The sequence below is a fragment of the Lipotes vexillifer genome, unplaced genomic scaffold, assembly GCF_000442215.2.
Source record: "Lipotes vexillifer unplaced genomic scaffold, Lipotes_vexillifer_v1.1 scaffold1106, whole genome shotgun sequence".
Taxonomy (NCBI): Eukaryota; Metazoa; Chordata; class Mammalia; order Artiodactyla; family Lipotidae; genus Lipotes; species Lipotes vexillifer.
In genome coordinates, this window is record NW_006776601.1 from 2,008,173 (window position 1) to 2,024,632 (window position 16,460).

Here is a 16,460-nt window from a genome sequence, read left to right on the forward strand (position 1 = left end):
ATTTTCTACCTACATCATCTATTTTCCTATGTGAATAGACCTCCTCACTTTTCTGTTTATACTGGCTTTACCCCTATTTCTTTGGAAACTATTGCACATTAAAATCCAGCTACTAGTGTGGCTAGTCCATATGTGGGAAGAATAATATAAAAAAGAAAGAATGCTAAGACATAAGTTTCAAGATCACTTGTGGGGAGCAGAGGATAGGGTTGAGGGTGGATTGAAAAAGAAGGCAAAAGTCTGTTTCTGACTTAATCATTTGTTCTTTAAAACACTTATCTCCTCTGTAATCAGTGCTGTGCTGGCTACCATAAAGGATGCAAAAGAACTAAAATATATAGTCCTCCTCTTTGAAAAACTTAGAGATGATATAACTGATTCAGTTGAAGCAAGTATTGAATAATATATAACCATATACTTGATTATGTACTATTGGTATTCAAAGTTGTTTCACATAATATAGGTATTATAGGGAAGAGTTCCAGCATGGGTGGTGGAGGGGGAAAGGAAGCCTCCTTTAAGGGTGATAGAAGGGCTAGGGGGAATGAGGGTGGGTACTTTTGAAGGAGGAGTTAGATTTGCTTAGGTGTCGCTAAAGTTAGGAATTGCTGTAGTTTAGGGGAATGTCCCTTAAGATAAGGAGGTGTGGATGAAAAGAAAATATATTCTTAGCAAGATCAAGCTGACTATAGTAACCATTTTATGAACAATGAAAGATTAAATTGGATAAGTGGACATTTGGTAATTCACACTTCTATAGTATAGTACTATTTTATCAGTAAATGAGATTAGAGGAAGAAATTTCATTTCATAGTTAAATGCTGATATCAATACACATATGATATTCCTTATGTGTATTAGAGCTCAGGAAAGCTCCATAAGCCTTTTAATTAGTGCAGCTGAAATGTATTGAATGCTGGCTCTGCTGTGGCTAAGGAAAGGATGTTTTTGTTTCTTATGAATTATGTACTGCACATGAGCACTTCAGTAGACTTAAGTTCTTTTCTTAATTAACTTGATTGATTAGCATAATTAGTCAACAGATCCATGGCATTGTCTCACTTTTAGTCCTGTATTTAAGGCTTACAAATTGCAAATAATTTTATATATTAGGGTTGCTCTTCAGGACTGTTCATGGTGTATTAGTTTTTAGCATTGGATGCTTGTGTATTTTGTGTATGACCAGAGAACAGTGTCTGTATTGTACATTTATCACAATGAAAACTTGGGAGGAGTAGCTGTTCAAAACAGGCACAGTACTTGTTCTGCATTCTACTTAGATTAATTATCATTGCTCATAGGCATTCTTTCATTGCTCTGGTTGGCTGTTTAATACAGTGGAATTGTTGAAAGCTGATGCTATGAGAATCAACCATAGGCCTTGCTGTGGTATATATGACCATTTATAAATGATAATTTTAAGGGGCTTATGATTCAGTCATAACAGTTAGCTCCAGGTTGAAATTTGATGTTTGATGGCAAAAGTCTATTCTAGGACATGTAAAGGAGAAAATTACCTCTGTCCTTTCTGAGTTATCCAAATACAAATTTATTTTGAATAATTCTTCTGTTAAGGACTCATTTGCATTTGTTCAGTACCACAGAGAATTTATTTTGGAAAAAAATGAATTTTTTCTCTCAGTTTCTTCTATAGACTAGTATTTGTGATGAGAGTTTGTTTCAATTTAAGAAAATGAGTTGCTGCACAGGTGAGGTAGTATTTGAATCACTTAAAAGTTCATGTCAGTGTTTTGGTTCTTTTCAGTTTTTCCTTTCTCTTTTGTTTTCTTTCCTTCTTTTGTTTATTTATTTTTTGCTTTGTTCTGTTTTGTTTTATTTATTTATTTTTGGTTTTAGTTTTTACAGGGGGTGTTTTGGGCTCTTCATGGCCTTGCTGACATTCTTGGCTGGCCATATTTAGTCTGCGCACTAATTATTAGTTGGCCCAGTTGAGTCTTACTTTGTGCTCTCAGTTTTTTTAGTCTGGTTTTCTATTTTTGTCCACCTGGTTGTATTTTAAGTTCATGAGAGATTTTTATCCTGATGGGCCGGATTTTAATCCGTGTACTAAATTTTAGTCTGCAGACTAAAAATAATCCGCGGATTATTTATTTTTGCAAAATATTTAATTCCCCCACTGGAAACTATCCTAAAAGAATGTTAAATTCTCTTAGAATAGCCAAGGGAATTCACAGCTACTGGTGAGGTCTGCCATTTTTTGTTCTCAATACCTAGACATAATAGACCCTACTACCTCCCTTTTGCATAATTGGCTCCGTTGTGCCTAGGTGTTGGTGTACATTACTATGCATGTCACCTATAACTGTGACTGTCCCTTAGTTGTATTGTTCATTGTATATATTTTTGTTTAGCTTTTGGTGGGTGAATTGGGCATATTTGCAGATGGAACTGTGTTGAATTTGTAGTGCTCAAAGTTATAGAATTTTTTTCAGTGAGTTTTTCCAAAAAGAAAGAATGTTCATTATTTTTCCTAAGTAATGGGTGCAAGGGTATCAGGGGGCAAAGCCCACAATAGAAAAAGTAAGTTTATACCCGCACTCCTGAGGTGATATGTCAATTTCCTGAAGAGTCCTCTAAGATAATGAGAATGTCAGTAAACATCTCTTAGCAGGGAAGTCAATCCAAAATGGAGAATAATCCGCGGTGGCCTGATCCTTCTTAGCTCACACAAATTGAAAATATCTGGCTTGAAATCTATAGTAATATAAATTAAATATATTTATTACTTTTCTCTCATCACTAATAATTTAGCAAAAAATGTTTATACTGTGTACTGAAATTCATTAATAGAGAAAATTAGCAAATTGGGAACTTGTATCTTTAAAAGCAGTCTGATATGCCCCCTCCCAAGCCATGTCAATGGACAATGAATCCAGGTCGTAGAAGACCAAATACTTTACTTTGGGAACTTTACTTCTAGATTTCATTTTGATTTTAACTTTTTTTGGTTTTGTATTTTTTTAATAAACGCACTGGCATCGGAACATAATTAACTAAAATTAAAATGTTTCTTTACTGTGCCTCACCATTGCGCAATCAAATTTTTTTTGCATACACTGTGGTGAAATAATTTTTAAAACTTGGACTTGCTACTGTGAAGACTGATGTTTAAAGTTTATAACTGTATAAACATTTTCTATGTCCCCCCCCCCACACCATGGATTTCTTATAACATTGGATATATTTTTCCTTGCTGGACTATTCTCTTTTGGATTGACTTCCCCTGTTTGGATTATTTCACTGCATTCTCATCTTTAGGATTCGTCAGGAACAGGACATTTCACCTCAGGAGTTCGGGTATGTACTTAATTTTTTTTTCCCAAAATTTCAGGGCAGGTCTATAAAACTAGGGGGAAAACTTTTTTTGAAAGGCTAAACAGTTATTCATTCTTGAAATGTAATAGTAAAAACAATGTAGGTAGCTGTGATTTCTGTTTTTACTCACTGTATGGTATAGGTTTTGCTTATAGTATATTTAGATTGTCAGTTTCCTGAGTGATTTATTGACATCTAAGCCGAAGTTTAGGAGTTGAGGGGTTTAAAAATTATTATTTTTACAAGAATAAATATTGACAAAGATCCACAGAACCAAAGATTCCGAGTGTTAGGCAATTTAAATGAGTAAGGAATGAAAAGCAGCAGAAACTAAAAGCCAAGGACTTCCATGGCAGTCCAGGGGTTAAGACTCTGTATTTCCACTGAAGTGGGGACGGGTTCGATCCCTGGTTGGGGAAGTTCCGCATGCCGCGCATTGCAGCCCAAAAAAAAAAAAAAGAAGCCAAATCTCAATAGTTACTGGTTTCCTTTTCTTTAGACACAGACATAATTCAGAAGAGCTATTTCTAGTTTGGCCTGTAATTTTTGAAAGTTGCGTGCTACTACACCCAGTCTTATGATCAGAAATCTGAACTTTGGGTACACTGGGTTTTGACCCCACATAATTTTCCACTTAACCTTTATCCATAGATTACTGAACCAAGACTTTTCTCATTAAGAATCTCTCAAGGGGTTTAAATTAATAATGGATACATTTTTAAAAGGCAGGTTAAGTCTTAATTTCAGGCTCTTGGAATTAATTCTTTTCTTTATTGTTTTTAACTCTTTGATACTGTGAATTAGGATTCCCTGGCAAGAATAAGCTAATATGTGTCTTAGTACCAACATGGATGGTCACTTGTAGCCAGTAAGAAACCAGAAAGATGTGGATGGCTTTTTTTTTTTAATAATCAGAAATAAGCTTACAATACTGATTTATTAATAGCAATAACACAAATTTTTTTTCCCATTTAAACTACACTCACTGTGTAGCCACCCTGCATTGGAATGTTAGAAGATACTTATTTCTGCTTTTGGTGGTGGTACTTTTAATTCTACTTACGTGTTACCATATTGGTGCAGAGACATTTTTATTAGACTAGCTAGCAAAATAAATCCATATGCTGTCAAATGCAAATTGCCCTCAGGGATAAAACATGTCAGTAGTGCTTAATATTTTTATGAAAAATTTTCTAAATATTTCCACTGATTATTTTCTTTCACACTTTGATTATGGTTCTGACTGGGGAGCAAGAAAGGGGAAAATGACTAAGAACAGTGTAAGATCTAAACATTTCAAATAATACAGTAACTCCTTGACTGAGGCAAGTCAGATTACTCAAAAGAATAAAGATAAAGCCGTTTTTGACCTTAGAGAGAGGGTTTTCTAACAAGCCAAATAAATTAACTAAGACTTTTAATGTTCGGAAATAAATTTCTAATATCCTACCCAAGCCAATCTCTCAATTTCCATGGAAAATATCTTTATTAATAATAAACTTTGTGTAAAAACAAAAGGAATAAAAAAAGATTTTCAGAGTAGAGTACTCTTATAAATAGTCTCTTATAACCTAAGGAGTCTGTAGTAGTAACCAGTTCTCCTGCTTTCAGCCTAGGCGAATAGACAAATGTTACATGAGCCTTTCTCGTTAGGAAAACTTAAGCCTCCCAGGCTCCTCTGTGCCTTGTCACAATCTACATGTTCTTTCCTCACTTTTAGGTCTATTTCCCTCCATTTTTACACATCTCTTTCTCTTTATGTGTCTGTCCACCTCCACCACTGCCACTACTACACCTTCTATTTGATTCTGTGTTCTTCCTGTCAAAGGATATATGTTTCATTTTTCTTTAGTTTCAAAGGCTTTCTGTTCGTTTATTTGTTTTTCCCCTTATTTTATTCTTTAACTGTTCATAATTTAGAACACAGTATATTTTTCATAGTTTCATGTATTTATTAGGAGTTTTAAGACATAGATGAGTAGAAAGCTTTCTATTCCTTTAAGCAAATTTATTTATTTGCATTTTGCTTCAGTATAGCTTTCAGTTTACTTTTTCTGTGAATTAATAGCTCTTAATGAAAAATACATTTCTCTATTCCTGATTAAAACCCTAGAATATTTATTCAAATGAGGGTAAACTGGCCGTGTTCACGACAACAGCTACCTGAGAAAACAGTTTTGGACATTTTGTGAAGTTCTGGATATTCAAGAATTTCTTCAAATAATAATAGTCTCTGCTTATTGAAGAATGAATACCAAATCATTAATATTTATAGACTAAGAGTAAAACAGCTTTTCTTTTTTAAAAGATATTAATTGCCAAAATTTGAACAGTGCTGTCCATTATCCATAATCATTCTGCTAAAAAAATCACACAAAAGAGGCAACGTTTTATCTATTGCCACAGCAGTCAAAACTTTAAAATTAATTTTGTATTCTCCTAGTTGCGCTTGCCTCCAGAACCCAGGCTTTCTTTTGTGCCTGTCACATTTTGTGTGCATGTTTGATTGTACTGCTTTATGATTAGCATATATAGATTTTTTTCCATTTCCCCTAGTTTTTTCTCTGAGCTTTTCTCATATAGTCTTTAATTAGCAGTTCACATCACTGTGGTAAATCATGTGCAGTTAACTCCTTTCATTCTAGAAGGTTCCTTTCACAAATGCAACCATGTTTTTGTACATGGTGGGAATTAACTCAGTACTCAGAGGATAATTTGCTAAGATTCTTACAAGGAAACATTAATTGTACCTTCTCTTTTTTTATACCATAGGTCTTCCGACCTCGAACTCCACCAGAGGCGATTGCACTATGTAGCCGTCTGCTGGAGTATACCCCAACTGCCCGATTGACACCACTGGAAGCTTGTGCACATTCATTTTTTGATGAATTACGGGACCCAAATGTCAAACTACCAAATGGGCGAGACACACCTGCACTCTTCAACTTCACCACTCAAGGTAACTCCTAACACGTAATTCTTTTACCATTTCTGGGAAAATTACACATGTGTGTGAAGTGACACTCTGTTAATTAAATCTGTGTAGGATAAAAGTAGGCATATTAAGTACTTATGCAGGTAGGAAGCATCCTTTCTAACCACTTATTAGGCTACCACTTGTATGGTTTTGGACAAAATAATGGCAGGTAAAAAGTTTCAAATAGGCATAGCTTCTCTAATTTTTAGCAGATTATAATAAATCTTGGCACTGGAGAAGTTATATAGAGATTTCACTGAGTGAGATTTATCACTAGTAAGACTAATGTATAATTTAACCTTCAGCTTTGTATATGAAACTTAGAATATTAAAATTTCTTGCTTCCCAAGGATTTATATCAAGTTTTTTTAACCTGGGAATAAATTGGTGGCATATTTTTGTAATTTTAGACATTATACAGATGGGGAAAACTAGAGTCCTATAAACCCCTTCTTGGAACTTAATATAACTTTATATATAAGGGATGTAGAAGAGAAATTCTTATCCCTTCTGGGGCTTGGCATCATTGCTGCTGAGAAAACACTGATTGGAAACTAAGTTTGTGTATTGGTGGTTTCTAAAAAGCCCAGGGATAGTCATTTCTTCACCATTTCTGTGTTCATTTTTCATTCATTCATCAACCACACTGCCTCTGATGATATGATTTTCTTCCTAAACTGAACATTAAATGTGTACAATTCCCTATAGATAAAACAAGGAATAAATAGATTGTTTTCATTGATTAGTCAAGCTAAAAATATAGAAGGGGGATGGAGAGCTTTCTGTGATCAGGAAATAGATATATTTCCTTTATTATAAAGCCAATTTTTCCACCATATTTAAACTTTTCTAAAATTGATTGTGGAAAAATGTGCTGCTTAAACTTTAGATTTGGAACATCTAAGTTACTAGTAAAAGAGACCTGGATGATTCAGTTGACTATAATCTTAAGCTGTCACTATTATGTAATGCTGGTAATGCTGATGTAGTCTACGTTCATCTAAGAAAAATGTCCAGGTATCCTGGGACTATTAATTTTGACTAGGGCTGATCAGAAATCACTTGAAATGTTGTTTTAAGTCCTGACTATGCCTCTCTAAGAAGAATGTTAATGAATGCCAGGTAGGGTATACAAAGGAGCAGAATTGGATATAGAGCCTGGAAAAGTGAAGACTTAAGGGACTCCTGAGAAAAATACCTCAAATAAAGACCTCAGCCCCTGGCATAAATAGAGACTAAATAAAATTATTGATGAATCAATAAAGAAGTTTTCAACTGGTAATAGTGGAACAAGCTGTTTTCAGAATATTGATCTGTATATCAGGGAAAAGCTGGATGATGTCAAATATTGTAGATAAGATGATTCCAATTTGGCAGAAGGTTAGACTGGGAGACTCTTGGCCTCTTCCAGAACAGAAATTCATTGATTCCATGTCATACAAGTTTTAGACCTCTTGAGAAAATAAATTTTATTTTTAATTCTTACTGCTTTTGTTTTAATCGAGTAATACATGTAGATGGAAGAAAATGTTGAAAATGCAGAGGAGGTAGAGAAAATTAAAATCACAATCCCGAAGTAATTACTTTTAGCCTTCAAAATAATCACTTTTAGCATTTTATGGTGTAGCTCTTTTCAATTTTTTTTCTAATGCTAAAGCTGGTAATCCTTGAATATAAAGTGATCCTCTATTTTCCCATTTAGAAGATCCCAAAAGGGTTCTTTTTGTTAACTTGAATATATTGAAAATTATATGTTATATAAAGTTAATATTAGGTTAGGAATTTTTTTTACGTCTCAAATTTCATAAAACAATTTTTTTCAAACTCTATATGCATCTTTTACATCTGTGTCTTTGTTATCAGTAGAGCTACTTTTTGAACCATCTATATAGTTGTTTAGGTTACATCACCTAAAGTTTTTAATATGAAGCACTTTTTGAATCTGTCTGAGACCGCCATTGGAAATTCTACATGTATCCATTTACATAACACGATACATTTTTTTCCTTTTTGTACTGTAGGTATATATTTATTGTCTGCATAATATAATTATTTAGTGGATTGCTTTTTAAAGTGGTATTTAGGGCTTCCCTGGTGGCGCAGTGGTTGGGAGTCCGCCTGACGATGCAGGGGACACGGGTTCGTGCCCTGGGCCGGGAGGATCCCACATGCCGCGGAGCGGTTGGGCCCGTGAGCCATGGCCGCTGAGCCTGCGCGTCCGGAGCCTGTGCTCCGCAATGGGAGAGGCCACAGCAGTGAGAGGCCCGCGTACCACAAGTGGTATCTAAAAGGTTTTTGTATACAGTGACATCCAGTGGAGCTGTGGAGTCTTGACATCAGAAACTACTAAGTCAGTGCTAAATTTCTTTACCTCTTTTTTTACCATTTCTGTCAGGTAACTTTAAAGTTTCCCAAATTTTGAAGGGAACCTTGATTGAGTTTTTTCCCATGCTAAGTATCTTCTCCAGCAAGTACTTTGTTTCTCAGAATACAGAAATTAAGACAGCCCCTTGTCAAGTGAACAAATTGGTAGAAACTCAAATGCATACAAGGTGATATTTATGATGGATACATTTTGGAGAATAATTCTCCTTAAATTGAGACATATTTTGATACATACTCTTCAATGTGTGTGTGCAGCTGTATGTGTTGATTGAAAATGAGATGCTGCTTAAACCTTTTTTTGATCAGATTTTAAAATCCAGGATTCAGTTTCACTGTTCCCATGCACCATTTTTGAAGTAATTACATTTAACTCTTTAGTCACTGGCTAATAATTTTCTATTATTACTAAAGAAAATAAAATTTAAAACAACTAAGTTTGTTATTTTATGAATTTCTAAGCCTTTTAAAAAACTGAGATAAAATTCACATAGCATAAGATGAACCATTTTAAAGTAAACAATCCAGTGGTGTTTAATACATTCACAGTGTTGTGCAGCTATCACCTCTGTCAAATTCCAAAACATTTTCATTGCTCCTGAAGAAAACTCCATACCCATTAAGCACTCAGTCTCCATTAATCCCTCCTTCAGCCCTTGGTAGCCACCAATCTGCTTTCTGTCTCTATAGATTTCCCTATTCTGGGTACTTCATATGATGGAATCACATAATGTGGGATTCTTTCACTTAGCATGTTTTCAGGGCTCATCCATGTTGTAGCATGTATCAGTATTTCATTCCTTTTTATGGCAGAATAATATTTCATTATATCATGTCTTAATCAGTTCAGGCAACTATAACAAAATACCATAGACTAGGTGGATTAAGCAGCAAACATTTATTTATTTTTTTTTAAACATCTTTATTGGAGTATAATTACCTTACAATGATGTGTTAGTTTCTGCTGTATAAAAAAGTGAATCAGCTATACATATACATATATCCCCATATCTCCTCCCTCTTGCGTCTTCCTCCCACCCTCCCTATCTCACCCCCTCTAGGTGGTGACAGAGCACCGAGCTGATCTCCCTGCGCTATGCAGCTGCTTCCCACTAGCTATCTATTTTACATTTGGTAGTATATATAAGTCCATGCCACTCTCTCACTTCGTCCCAGCTTACCCTTCCCCCTCCCTGTGTCCTCAAGTCCATTCTCTATGTCTGCATCTTTATTCCTGTCCTGCCCCTAGGTTCTTCAGAATCTTTTTTTTTTTTTTTTTTAGATTCCATCTATATGTGTTAGCATACGGTGTTTGTTTTTTCTCTTTCTGACTTACTTCACTCTGTATGACAGACTCTAGGTCCATCCATCTCAGTACAAATAACTCAATTTCGTTTCTTTTTATGGCTGAGTAATATTCCATTGTATATATGTGCCACATCTTCTTTATCCATTCATCTGTCGATGGACACTTAGGTTTAAGCAGCAAACATTTATCTCTCACCGTCCTGGAGGTTGGGAACATCAAGATGAAGATGCCGGCAAATTCAGTGTTTGGCAGGGGCCCACCTCCTGGTTTGCAGATGGCTACTTTTTGCTCATATGGTGAAGAGAGATCACCTCTCTTGTGTCGCTTCTTATAAGACCACTAATCCCATTCATGAGGGTTCTACCCTCATGACCAAATTTCCTCCCAAAGGCTCCACTTCCAGATACCATCACATTGTGGATTAGGGCTTCAGCATATGAAGTTTAAGGGGGCACAAACCTTCAGTCCATAGCATAGGGATATACCACATTTTGTTTATCCATTCATGTACTGATGGACATTTGGTTTGTTTCTACCTCTGGCTATTGTGAATAGTGCTGCTCTTACCATTGTCTACACGTATGAATTTGTTTGAATATTTGTTTTCAGTTTTTTGAGTCATATGTTAATTCTATGTTTAATTTCTTGAGGAACTACCAAACCATTTTGCACAATGGCTTGCACATTTTACATGCCTACCAGGAATGTTACAGGGGTCCCCATTTCTTCACATCCTCACAAATACTTGTCTTACTTTTTTTTTTTTAATAGCCGTCTCAGTGGGTGTGAAGTGGTATCTCATTTGATCCTAAGGCTTACTGCAATATAATGATTTAGAACCTGGTAAATGCTATTTACCTGTTCTCTAGTAAATTGTGTTCATAAGACAGATTAACATGAAAATAAATTGGCTTAGATTTTAGAATATGGTCTCTAAAATATTGGAAGGACTTTTGTGAGTGGGCAGTTTTCATATTGTCAAATAATAGAATCAACTAAAGTAAAGAAAAGGCTCATTTTAAAGAGTAAATAATTTAATTCAGACTTTGTTCACACATATCTAATTGTTACAAGTTTTTAAAAAGGAATGAAGAATGTTTTATTTTGATATTTCAACTTTTTATATTTGCCCAGGATATCAGACATAAATATGACTCTGTGTATGTCTGAATGTACAAATGACTTTGAGGAGTTGAAGAATATGTGTGTACATGAATGTGGTATATGTAGACATGGCATGCAATCTCTGGCTGTCAGACTCTTTATGTGATTCTGTGGATATCAGTGAAAAGGATGTGCATGAATCTTTTTACCTCTTCAAATGGACCCTGTGAATATATCCTTGAAATGGTTTTTCATAAAACTCAATGTATTAAGTTGAACATGACATCATTTTGTAATATGGCCCTTCTTTATTAAAGTTGTTAAATGCTGCCCTGTCTTAGCAGCCATTCTGAAACTGGGCTATGATCACTTAGTAGTACTTTCTCCCTGTCCTTCTAGATCACTATTATACTTGAACAGTGTTTCCATATAAGGACACAGCTGTCCAGGAAAGAGGTGCTACTTGATGTCAATAATTTGTGTTATTTCTGTTTGATCCTCCCTGTTCTGATTTTGGAGCAGTCTTTGCAAATAGTCATCTTATTTACTAAGGCAAAAATGTAACTGTTGTGCAGATGCAACTTTAAAGCACATACTAATTAATAGCAGTTAATGGATGATCAGAATAAAACTGACTAATTCAAGAGAATGAAGAAGGAGAACTAACTTTCCAGTTGGTTGTATAGCTAGAGAAAGTGCAGAGACAGGAAACATGGGGGCAGGGGGGGGGTGGAGGGTGTCATTAGTGAGATTCTGCTGTACCCTCCTACATCCTCACAGCAAATTTTCAGTGAAGTCTATACTATTTTCCCCAGATAAACTAAAGGTAATCCCTGATCTACATATAGTAGGTGCTCAATGACTGTTTGAGTGATTGATACCTGCCACTTTAAATACACACAGTATTTATTAATTCATGCAGCCTGTACTTATTGGGCATTTCTAATGTTCCCTCTAGTTGTTGGTACTGTTGTTTTAATTAGTAAAGTAAACCTACCATATGAACAGAACTATGAAGATTAGACACTTGAGTAGAATATAGTAAAGCTTATAGCCAACTACAATTTGATGTTTATTACTGTGCCATGAATAAATAGCCATAAATGTTAGTTAATATTACTTTCATATAATCAAAACAAGTGTTTCTGTGATCAGCTAGAGGGAGAAAAGAGGTGATCAGATATGGGACAGAAAACTTTGAGATCCTTCTGACCTTCTGGATCCATAACTATTACACCTCTCTTTTTTTCTGGCACTTGGGGTTTCTGTGTTCTAGGATCCCCTGACTGACAGTATTACCTGCATCCAGACATTGGAAACCAGGACAGACCTTTAGCATACCATACCCTTCTTTCCCTTTCCCTCAGTTATTGGATCTCAAAGGTTGGATATAACTTAATCAGACCTTAGGTATCAAATAGAATCAGGAAATCCCAACAGAGATCGATATTCTCTTTGTTTACCAATTCCTTACCTATTCCAAGGCTGGAATATACTGGAAATAGGTAGTTTTGTATGTTTAAAGATCAGTCTCCAGTTAATTCCACCACACACATCCCCAGTTCCAATTTTCTAGCCTAATTTTATGAGATTTTACCAAGTAAAATTATTTTAATAAATATTGTCCCCCTGAGGGCATCGGATAGGATGGGGGTTGGGCAGGTGTAAGTAAAGATTATCAACTATTTACATTAGTGTGACTTAGTTTGAAGAGTCTACTGCTCTACCACTTAGCTGGGTTATCTGAGGGAATGATAGCTTTGTGGGGGAACAAGGAGGAAGAGTGGCTTATTGGTTAGGCCAGAAGAAGAGGGGACTGCTTAAATGAGAGTTAAAACAGGATATTTGGAGCATTCAGAAAACAGCATGCAAACTCAGGCAGACTACGGATGTCTTGGGATACAGGGAAAAGAGTATCCGGACATGAGGAAAACAGTGATGAGACAGCAAAGGGGTTCCAGAAATAAAGTGAAAAAAAAGACAGTAAAAGGAAGAATAAGAGAAAACTGAAGGGAATGGGGGAAGGATCAGGGAAAGATTTTTTTAATGAGTTTAGGACTGTGTTAAAGAAAAGGAAGTGATGAAAACAGGGGCTGAGGACAAGTTGGGGGTGGGCAACAAAAGCAAGTGTTACAGAAGGCCAGCTTACCAAAGGGTTATACGTCTTCATCTGAAAGCAGTAGACTACTTATTTATAAAATCTGTTGTAACTCATTATTTGTGATAATTAGGAGGCTCCATATCTTTATAGCAATGATTTTTAAACCAGTTTTTTTTTGTTATGAAATAGTGATATGCATAAATATGGTCAGCCCACCTGCTTACCTAGCTTTCTATATCCTGGGCATTTTCTTCTAGCCTGTCTTACCCTCAGCCACATCTAAAGTGGACATAGTATATCACAACATTGTTAATCGGCTATACTCCAATATAAAATAAAAAGTAAAAACAAATAAAGTGGACATAGTATTTCAACCACCTTGAGGTAATGAAGTATCTTCTAATATTCTAACCTTGACTAGGGACTTTTTGGTTTTAGATTTATTATCATTTACAATAGCAAGAATAAATTTACATAAGATTGGAAATCTTGATTTATATGTAGGATATGAATCAAATCCTAAAGAGGAACTCATAAACTGCTCTCACTTGCAGTACCCCTCTTTTTTTTGTTTAACTAAACTATAAACCTTTCACGTGGCTATCCCTGTTTTTCTTCTGTGTTCTGGGTGAAAAATGGCTATAAAAGATCTTGATAAATGGACTTGAGGAAATTTGGGTATAAATAAAAGGATTATTCTAGTAAATAAATGAGACATGGAGCTGTTTATACTTATCAAAGGAATTGGTGTCAGAATTATTCTTTAATATTTTATGAATAATTTAGAAGAGTAAAATATCGAGGTAAGCTGTACTCTTCTAGGTATTGAAAGCTAAACCAAGGAAATAACACTGCAAGGGAGAGCTTAGGAAATTCGTGAGTGCCAGTAAGAGGGGGCAGGTTAGTTTTAGTTCAGGCAACTAGAGTACTACTGACATACAGTATTGACTGTATTCAGAATTGTAGGATCTAAATTATCAATTATTTATGAGGATTATTTTCCCTTTCCCTGAGATTTGAGTGTCTCTGCTGCCTCAACTGTACTATTGGAGAGAATGTGGAATGTTATAGGAACAAACAATGAAAAACTAATGTCTGGACTTAAAGTTCTGTGTGTAGTTTGGACAGATGCACTTCCAGGAAGACCAGAATAGTGGTGGTATGTGATGTATAACCAAAGCAATAAAGATATGCAGTATTGCATATGGAGTAAGTCAGACCTAAAATCTCCTTCCCAGTCTCTCTCTAACTAGGTGCAGATCTTGGCCAAGACACTATCTCTGAGTTTACTAATTTAAAAAGATGAGGTAGTTGGATTAAAGGATATTCAAAGACACATACAGCTGAGTAATATTCCATTGTATATATGTGCCACATCTTCTTTATCCATTCGTCCGATGATGGACACTTAGGTTGCTTCCATCTCCTGGCTATTGTAAATAGAGCTGCAATGAACATTTTGGTACATGATTCTTTTTGAATTATGGTTTTCTCAGGGTATATGCCCAGTAGTGGGATTGCTGGGTTGTATGGTAGTTCTGTATATACAATAGAATATTACTCAGCCATAAAAAGAAACGAAATTGAGTTATTTGTAGTGAGGTGGATGGACCTAGAGTCTGTCATATGGAGTGAAGTAAGTCAGAAGGAGAAAAACAAATACTGTATGCTAACACATATATATGGAATCTAAGGGAAAAAAAAGGTCATGAAGAACCTAGGGGTAAGACGGGAATAAAGACACAGACCTACTAGAGAATGGACTTGAGGATATGGGGAGGGGGAAGGGTAAGCTGGGACAAAGTGAGAGAGTGGCATGGACATATATACACTACCAAACGTAAAATAGATAGCTAGTGGGAAGCAGCCACATAGCACAGGGAGATCAGCTCGGTGCTTTGTGACCACCTAGAGGGGTGGGATAGGGAGGGAGGGAGACGCAAGAGGGAAGAGATATGGGAACATATGTATATGTATAACTGATTCACTTTGTTATAAAGCAGAAACTAACACACCATTGTAAAGCGATTATACTCCAATAAAGATGTTTAAAAAAAAAAGATTCTTTTCAAAACTCTGTCAGAAAGAATAAAATAAGAAAGAACATGTGTTTAAAAAAAAAAAAAAAGACACATACAGCTCCAAAATTCTGATCGTAAAAAATGAGTTGACTCCAGAAAGACAAAGAAAAAATGAGAAATAAAGCTAAAAACATAGAGCATGAAAGGGTAAGATATGTAAAATCATGGTATAAATGGACACAAAAAAACCACAAACTGGTTCCTGCAGAATTCAACATAAATACTACACTTATTACATTTCATCAAGAATGGAGTTCTAAGATTTTCAGGTTACTAAAGCTTATTCTTTTTAGTCACCAGGACTTTAAAAATACTAACATTTTGCTAGATAACTTGTAAATGTATCATTACTATAAATGTAGTACACAAAATGCATTATGTAGTACACAGTGCATTACTATAAATGTAGTACACACCTTTTTGGGTGACTAGTATAAATTGTGATGCTCCCTCTTGGGCAGTTCCAAGGCAAAATAGTCATGGGTTTCTACAGGTATCATGTAGTCTACGCATGAAACATTGTTAATATTACCAAGCAGCGGGAGCAAGCCTTGTAATTTGTTTACTATTTGACCTTCTGATTAGTTTAGTATTTGTTTACTTTTCTGAATGAGTATGGAGTATGTAGTCAACGTTAGGAACTTGGTCAGAGATTTCCTGGGCACTTTGAAATTGTTACGAGAGAAACAGTTGTAATGGGGTTACTTGTTCATCTAAAAAAAATATATCCAAACAAGCAACATTAGAATTCAGTGTGTAAGATCAAGGTTCGCCATCCTAACATTTGAATTACCTCAAAAAAAAAGTACCATGCCATTGTTAAGTCATTTTCTGTGAATAGGGAAAAAAAATAGCAGTTTTAACTATATAGACAACCACTGGCAATTTTCATTTATTCTTAAGAGACCTGATACACACATGAAAACCTCAAACTACTTATAGAAGATAAAGAAAGTTTGCCTCTTATAGTGACCCCTTTCTGGGGGTCTGCATGTTGAGCCCTTTCAAAGATAACAAAGAAAGAAGATTTCCTTCTAACTTATGACTATAAGAGGTCTAGTTAATAAAAGGTTGATTTCTTCCTTCTGGTTTGTACATTGATTACTATTCTCAAACTTATCCTCAGCTTTCACACAACACAGTTTGAACAAACATATATACCTCTTCCCA

At 35.3% G+C, this 16,460-nt stretch overlaps 1 protein-coding gene across 5 annotated transcripts in view; it reads left to right on the top strand.

The window, feature by feature from the left end:
- Positions 1–16,460, top strand: part of GSK3B (glycogen synthase kinase 3 beta) — a 196,560-nt gene that overhangs the window by 160,312 nt on the left and 19,788 nt on the right. For 4 of the 5 annotated variants that reach the window (XM_007450517.1, XM_007450519.1, XM_007450520.1 and 1 more), the window contains exon 9: positions 6,109–6,295. In XM_007450517.1, coding sequence (XP_007450579.1) covers positions 6,109–6,295 — 187 coding nt within the window. Of the gene's footprint in view, positions 1–3,279; positions 3,319–6,108; positions 6,296–16,460 lie in introns of all 5 variants that reach the window. The other variant, XM_007450516.1, reaches the window with a different exon arrangement.